The sequence below is a fragment of the Lipotes vexillifer genome, unplaced genomic scaffold, assembly GCF_000442215.2.
Source record: "Lipotes vexillifer unplaced genomic scaffold, Lipotes_vexillifer_v1.1 scaffold253, whole genome shotgun sequence".
In the NCBI taxonomy this organism is placed as follows: Eukaryota; Metazoa; Chordata; class Mammalia; order Artiodactyla; family Lipotidae; genus Lipotes; species Lipotes vexillifer.
Genome location: NW_006780322.1, coordinates 4,010,017 through 4,017,645, shown reverse-complemented (window position 1 = coordinate 4,017,645; position 7,629 = coordinate 4,010,017). Strand labels below are relative to the sequence as shown.

Here is a 7,629-nt window from a genome sequence, read left to right as displayed (position 1 = left end):
TAGGGAAAGCCTGAGCAATATCAAAGAACTATCAATGCAAAGAAGAACCATACTCCCTGCTTTGGTTACCGTGCAAGTCTACTGGGAGGATCAGTTGAGATTACGAAGGTGAAATCGCTTGGCAGCAGCTACTTTAGCAGTAGCTGCAAGCTCCGCCCTCTCTCCATCCGTCCCTGTGTAACACCAGTGAAGACCTCCGAGCTCCAGCTGGCTGCTGCCTGCATCATCGCCAGCACCATCATCAACAAAACACTTAACACAGAGCATGACATGTGGCAACCACACTGCACCTGGGGTTCAGAAGACCTCAGGGACTATTTTAGATGTCTGGCCTTGGACCAACGTCTTTGGGCTTGTTTCTCATCTGTAAAGTAAAGCTGGTAATAATTCTTTCACTGTTCTTATGAAGCAAGTAAGAGAATGAACTGTAAAAATCTCCCTATACACATATAAGATAGGTATTGTTATCATTCCTTTATTAAAGAAATACAATTGAAATCCTATTACCTCCTATTACATGCCAAGTACTTTTCTTGGTGAATAAATCAAAGTTCATCCTCTTGTGGAGCTTAGGGTTTTTTTGTTTTTTTTTTTGGGCCACATTGCATGGCATGCGGGATCAAACCTGTGCCCCTGCAGTGGAAACATGGATTCTTAACCACTGGACTGCCAGGATGTCCCTTATTTTATTTTTTAATTTTTATTTTATTTTATTTTTGGCCATGCTGCAGGGCTTGCGGGATCTTAGTTTGCTGACCAGGGATCGAACCCGTGTCCCCCTGCAGTGGAAGTGCAGAGTCTTAACCATTGGACCACCAGGGAAGTCCCTCTCATGGAGCTTAGAGTCCAATTGATGATTTTTTAAAAATAATAATAATAAGTATAACTGCCCGGTAGTGATAAATATTGTGGAAAAAACTCCAGCAGATTAAATGTATATAAAGTAAAGAAGGATGCTACTATAAACAGCACAGTCACCCTGATGAGGGGAGCAGCCACGGACCACGTGGGGGACAAGCATTCCCAGTAGAGCACGGCCAGCATAAAGGCGCAGAGGTGGGAGCACACATGAGGTGTCTGAGGCACAGAGGCAGGCCTTTGTGGCTGGGGCAGCACCATCCTGGGCACCGGAAAACTGAAAACATGGGACCGGACATATTATGGGCTAGCACTCTTATGAATGAGGAGACGAGATAATGCTGGGCCTTGGAGGAAGTGCAGGACTTAGATAAGTGGAACGAGGACCAGGAAGGCACAGGGGCAGGATGATATAAACAACAATGGTATCAGCAACTAACAGAGCTTAATATAGGCTCAACCCTGCCCCATGTACGCTTCTACCTACAGTATTGAACGAAATTCTTACACAACCTCACTGTCCCTCTTAACACACGAGAGAACGGAGTCCAGTTACCTAACATGTCTGAGGTCACAAGGCTGCGAGGGCGGGATTCGGGCTCAGGCTGCCATACTGCGGGGACTTCACCCTCCCCTGTTGCACTGATGTGAGAGAAAGGAAACAATGAGGGCAGGTACCACCGTCCACCTGTGAGATGACCGGGGCTGAGAGGGATTCAAAGAGCTTAGGAAGGTCGAGAACCAACTGGATCTTCATACACCAGCTTCTGGAAGCTTCAGAGAATCTGCACGGTGACTTCGTTTTTGGCCAAGCCCTTCAGGAAGTCAGCCTGACGCTGGTTACCATCACTTACAACCGCCCACCTTTCAGCTCATTGAGAGTTTAACATTGCTGACCTTATTCCCAACCTGTCAGCCTAAGAGCGTTATTAAAGTTGTCACTCCCAAATTCTGCTCACAGCTTTAGCTAAGAGGTCTGGAAAGCCACGTCCTCCTGACCTCTTCATCTTGACAATATTCCAAGCAGATACGGCATCCAGGCATTTCAGCCGCAGAGTTTAATTTTTTATAACTGGAAATTGTGGAGGATTAGATGCATGCAGGTTTTCCAAACCTGTGGCTCCAAAAACAGGACAAGAATCTTCATCCTATTCTACTTCATGAGATCTACATCTCCTTTCTGACAACTGAGGAGACATTCAGGACTTTTTCAATCTAGAATGTACTTATTAAGTCTTAACCCTTTCTTCCCCTTTCTTAAATGTTAGGGCAAACATCATGGTAAAATACAGCAAAACCAAACAAACAGAAACCAAACCGAGAGTAAACAACCTTGGCCTTTGTTCTGGTTTGATCACTGAAATCACTGTTCAGGCCACGGCCTTTCTGGGCAGAGGCTTCGCCGTTGGTAAAAAGAAAGGGCTGCCTAACGTGACTGTCCCAGGTCTACGACACCCCATGATCTGCAGGAATGACCTCTATCATTCTTCAGAGAGACGGCAATTAAACAATGGGGGAAATAATGAAAATGTTAAAACTATGTACTGGAGGAGAGACTTTCAATAAAGACCAGAACCTCTGTCATGGTTATTTTTAGAACGTAAGCTACTTAAGGACAGGGACCGCTTTCAGCTTATTTCCCCTCTGGAACTTGCAAGAAAGACCACACACGTGGTAGGCAGGGCAAGAGGGTCCTTCCTCAGTTCTGCGTGTGACCAAGCTGGCTGCTGCAGAGGGTGACACTGGCTCAACACGGGGCCCTACAGCCGGCCTGGCCTGTGCTCCCTCCTGTGCCCCCTCCTGTGCCCCACAGACTACTCCCGAGGCACCTGGTCGCCAAGGGAGACCTCGCTCATAGGGAAGCAACCGGGAGACCAGCCACCAGCACGTTCTCTGGCCAAGAGGACAACAAAGAACTTCTTGGCTCTGGCTACTGCTAGGACTGTGCTGGCTGGTTCCAGCCATGACAGGGAGCTCAGAGTGGCCAAGGCCCTGTGATGCAATGACAGAGCCAGGGCAAACAGGAAGCACAGGGGGACTTTTCACGCCTGCCTAGGAGGTTGGCACTGCAGCAGGCGATGTGACTGCCCACCAAGCACACAGTAGTAGAAGTCAACAGGATCTAACATGCTAACAAAAGCCTCCAGATGGCAACGAGTGTAAGATTTGGGGAATTTGGGAAAGCTTCAGCAGAACAACCGGGAGTCAACGACTGAAATCAACAGCAACAGGACTCCTCTAGAACAATCACAATCAAGGTCTCCTCCCAGGGGCCCCTATTTATACTCCTTATTTCCAAGGTCAAGGAGAAAGGGAAACAAAGTCTCCTGAACAGCTACTGGCGAACCAGCAGCACACCCGATGGTCTTCAATACTGACTGAACACAACTACTGTGTGCTCAGCCCTGGGTGACGGAGGGGCAAAGGGCAGGGGCTGAGGAAGAGAGCGTGGCAGCCACTCGCTTGTGCCCCAGCCCTACCCTCAGATTCCAGTTTGCTCCGAGTTTCTCTGCTGAGACATCTCACAGGCTGTTCAGAGCAGTGAAAGAAGAGTCTAGGCTCTGGCTGCTTGAGACCAACCCCCAACCGTGTCCCCAGCTCTGTGCCTCAGGTTCCCATCATGGGTGACGCTTCTCCACCACCTCACAGCAGCACTAATACGCTGGGAATGGGTAAACTGGGCAGGTGATATTTACAGGTATGAAATGATTATCATTTAGGCCTCGTTTAATCCAACAAATGCTGAAAAAAGTTACAATAAAGAAAGATTTTGTTTACCATGGGAGTAGCACTCTCTAAAAGGATGCTCAATGGCCTTCTTGGTCTCTTCCCTTGCTCTCACCTCCCTGGGTGCCCGCTCAGGACTTTCTACGCCAAGGATGCGCCTGCACACTGACATGCATGTTCTCCTTTAGCCTCACCCTGACCCTAACAAGGCTGGAGCTGTTGTCTCCACCTTACAGACGAGGAAGCTGAGGCTCTGAGGCTAAGTGATAAGAGGAGCAACCAAGGAGCCTGAGGGGCCCGGAGAACACGCTGCACAGGGGTCATGGGAAGAGACAGTCACAGAGGAGGCAAATGCCACAGGCAGGAGCACGAGACAGGGAGAGCAATGTGCCCTGTGCATCTGGCAACATGAAGGATGCTCATCACTCACAGAGCTTACAATTCAGTCGGTACAAGTTACTGTGCTATACAATCTGAGTTCCAATATGAAATCGAACCCCATCTGACCTGGGGGGAGAATGGGGTCCTGGAGCAACCTGAGCTCATACGGGTCACAGAAGCAGTGCTGGTGCAGCTGGGCCACACTCCTCCCCCTTTTCTTTGCCCCTCGGAACTCTTCTCCAAGGCAGGTGGCAGGGAGAAAGGGCAGGTCCTAAAATGTTGGTGCCACTGCCTGTTTTGAAATACATGCTAACATGCCCAAGAATTTCACTCATGGTTAAGGCAACCCGAAATAAACTGTCAAAACCTGAAACTAATACAACATTGCAAATCAACTATATTTCAATAAAAAAAATAAAGTGTCATTATATTCTTAGAGCAGCGGCCTGCAGTCACTCTAGCCTGGTCTGTAACTGGCCAGGTACCAAGCCCTTACCTATCTCCTCATCTTCAAATGCCTTCTTGTTCCCTTCTCTCGGCAGTTCTCGGGCTCTGCTCTCTGCCTAAAATGCCCTTCATCCTCTCTGTGACCACCCATATCCCACCAGTCCTTCAAAATCCGACTTTTCCAGAAGGCTCCAATCACCATTGCCAGATCCCACTATCTGACCACACATTAAGCCACTTGAATCTCTTCCATTCATCACTTTGTTCTTTATATAAAGTTTTGTATTTCACTTATTTAGGTTTCAATTCCAAATATTTCATTTACATTCTCTCATCAATCCTTTAACATGATGAGCATAGGAACCATGTTGTATCTGCACTGTCCCCACAGAACTATGTACTTGTACGATGTGAGGCTCATAATATTCACTGAGATGTATCCTCCTCGCTCCACTCAGAAAAGGGGCTGACTGTGGGCAGAGGCACACTGGAGAAGGCTGTCTAAGGCTGTTGGAGCCTTCACACTCACTAGGGTGGGAAAATAAAACAGGACAATGACAAGTGTTAGGTTAGTGTGAAGAAATCGGAAACCGCATATGTTGCTGGTGGGATGTAAAATAGTGCAGCCACTTTGGAAAACGGTGTGGCAGTTCCTCCAAAAATTAGAGTTACCATATGACCCAGCGATTCCACTCCTAGGTATGTACCCAAGTGAACTGAAAACATATGCCCACATGAAAACTAGTATATGAATGTTCATAGTAGCCTCATTCATAATAGCCGAAGTAGAAACAACTCAAACGTCCACCAACTGCTGAATAAACAAAATGTGATATATCCACAAAATGGAATGTTATAACCAAAAGGAGTGAAGTACTGATACACGGTACAACATAGATGAACCCTGAAAACACTATGCTTGTGAAAGAGGTCACATACTATACAAGCCCATTTAGATGAAATGTCCAGAATAAGCAACAGAAAGTAGATTAGTGGTTGCCAGGGGCTGGGACAAGGGGAGAATGAGGAGTGACCCCCAATGAATACAGGATTTTTGGGGGGGATGATGAAATTTTCTGGAATTAGATAGTGGTTATGGTTGCACAGCCTCGTAAATATACTAAAATCCACCAAATTGTACATTTTAAAAGAGTGAATTTTATGGTATCTTAATTAAAGAAACAAACAAACAAATAAACTAAAAAACACCCTCAGAACAGAAATGCTAGTATGCGGCTATGATCCTCAAACTTTAGAATATACAAAAACCATCTGGGGTGTCTAAGATAAAAACTCCTGGGCTTCCCTGGTACCATCACAAAAATTATAGCCCAAAAGATTCAGCGGGGAACCCAGTAGCCTGCATTTAACAAGCACACTAGGGGGCAGCGATGCAAATATTAGCCGTGAAGCATGTTTCTCGAAACAGAAGTATAATGAAAAGAAATTGTAACTTAGAATCAGAAGAGCTGGATTCAAATTCTGGTACTGCTCCTTCCTAGTTATATGACCTTAGTCAAATCACATAACCTCTCAGCTCCTGAGTTTCCCCAAACATAAAATGCAAAGAAGAGGGCTTCCCTGGTGGCACAGTGGTTGAGAGTCCGCCTGCCGGTGCAGGGGACGCGGGTTCGTGCCCCGGTCCGGGAAGATCCCACATGCCGCGGAGCGGCTGGGCCCGTGAGCCATGGCCGCTGAGCCTGCGCATCCGGAGCCTGTGCACCGCAAGGGGAGAGGCCAGAGGCCCGCGTATCGCAAAAAAAAAAAAAAAAAAAAATGCAAAGAAGAATGTCTCCCTCCCAAGAGACGGTGCACATAAAGTGTCTAATAGAATACCTGGCACATTGTCAGTGCTCCAGAGATGCTAGTGAATCCTAACTGGGTGCCAATTCAATTCAACGAACATTGTCAAGTGACTACAGTACGAAAGGCCCAGTGCAAGGCGATGGTAATTAGTAGGACAAATTTTTTAAATCACCAATTAATGGATTTTACAAAGTACGAAATAGACTTTAAAGATCAAGCACCACTGTTTATAAATTTCAGATTAGCATATTACTTTTTCTGACCCTGGAAAAGTGAATTTGGGAGTTTATCAGGAAAAACAAAAAAGATTTGTTCAGGCATTTGATGATTATAAAGAATTTCTGAAAGCTACTTAATAAAATTGATAGCTGTATTATACTGTACTGTTCTGCTATTTATTTTTTTCTTTGTACTTTCTCTCCCCAAGCAGAATGTAAGCTTAGAATCTGGTACCATGCCTTACGCTTTTCTCACATCCCCATAACATCTACCCCATTCCTGGGGCAGACAGAAAATACTCCATAAGAATGCACTTAATGAATGCACTTAATGGTGATCTGTTACCTTCAGGTCACGGTGGATAATAGGAGTTTTGCACTGATGCAGGCGGGCAACAGCTTCACAGGTGTCACAAAATATCTGGAGTACTTCATTCTCTGTAAAACCTGTTTGCAGGCGCTGGTTCATCAGGTTGACCACCTGGCCTCCTGAGAGGGGCGCAGAGCAGAGGAAAGGTTATTAACATTCAGACCCATCACTTATCCACGAGAATGAAAGGCTGTCCACAGAGGAGCAACCTGGACTCAGCCCATCACTGGCTGAGCCACGACTAAACCCCGGTATCTTGATTCCCAGCCTGGGACTTGTTTTCTATGGCGTCAAAACAGTTTCTTCATTATATAAAGCAGCCCAGATGTGAGCTGCCCTCATTCTGTCTTCAAGATTAGTAGCAGAACTGACAATACGGTCCTGGCTCTAGTTGCCTGGTTATACTGTCCCTGTTGTGCACTGGACGAGGCCACAGGTTCAATCTGCTGTATCTTTTAGTAAGAATCAGACTGCACAATAGACCCCGGGTGGAGGAAGAAGGCAGTTTGATAGTCTGTATTTTAGAAACAGCTTGGTCTCTCTGGCTTTACTGCTTGCTGCCTGGTCTGCAGAAATGCTACACCAACATTTAATCTCTAGGACTGAAAGACTGACGATCTCGCTTAGAAAATTATCCAGCTCCCTGGACTCTCCTACTGCCTCGTCTTTAAACATTTTACTGTCCAAAAAGGAAGAGGAGGAGGAGACAAACTGTCAAGTTCAAATGTGGTAGTATTTTTTTTTTTTTTTTTTGGGGACCCGGGCCCTCCTTTCTAAATTTCCCCCCGGAAAAAAAAAAAAAAAAAAAAAAGGGGGGGGGGA

General features: G+C 46.2%; 1 protein-coding gene across 1 annotated transcript in view; it reads right to left on the bottom strand.

Annotated features, from left to right (window-relative positions):
- The window catches only part of AAK1 (AP2 associated kinase 1), a 159,166-nt gene that overhangs the window by 61,397 nt on the left and 90,140 nt on the right, over window positions 1–7,629 (bottom strand). The window contains exon 4 of the mRNA XM_007453420.1: window positions 6,784–6,926. Coding sequence (XP_007453482.1) covers window positions 6,784–6,926 — 143 coding nt within the window. The remainder of the gene's footprint in view (window positions 1–6,783; window positions 6,927–7,629) is intronic.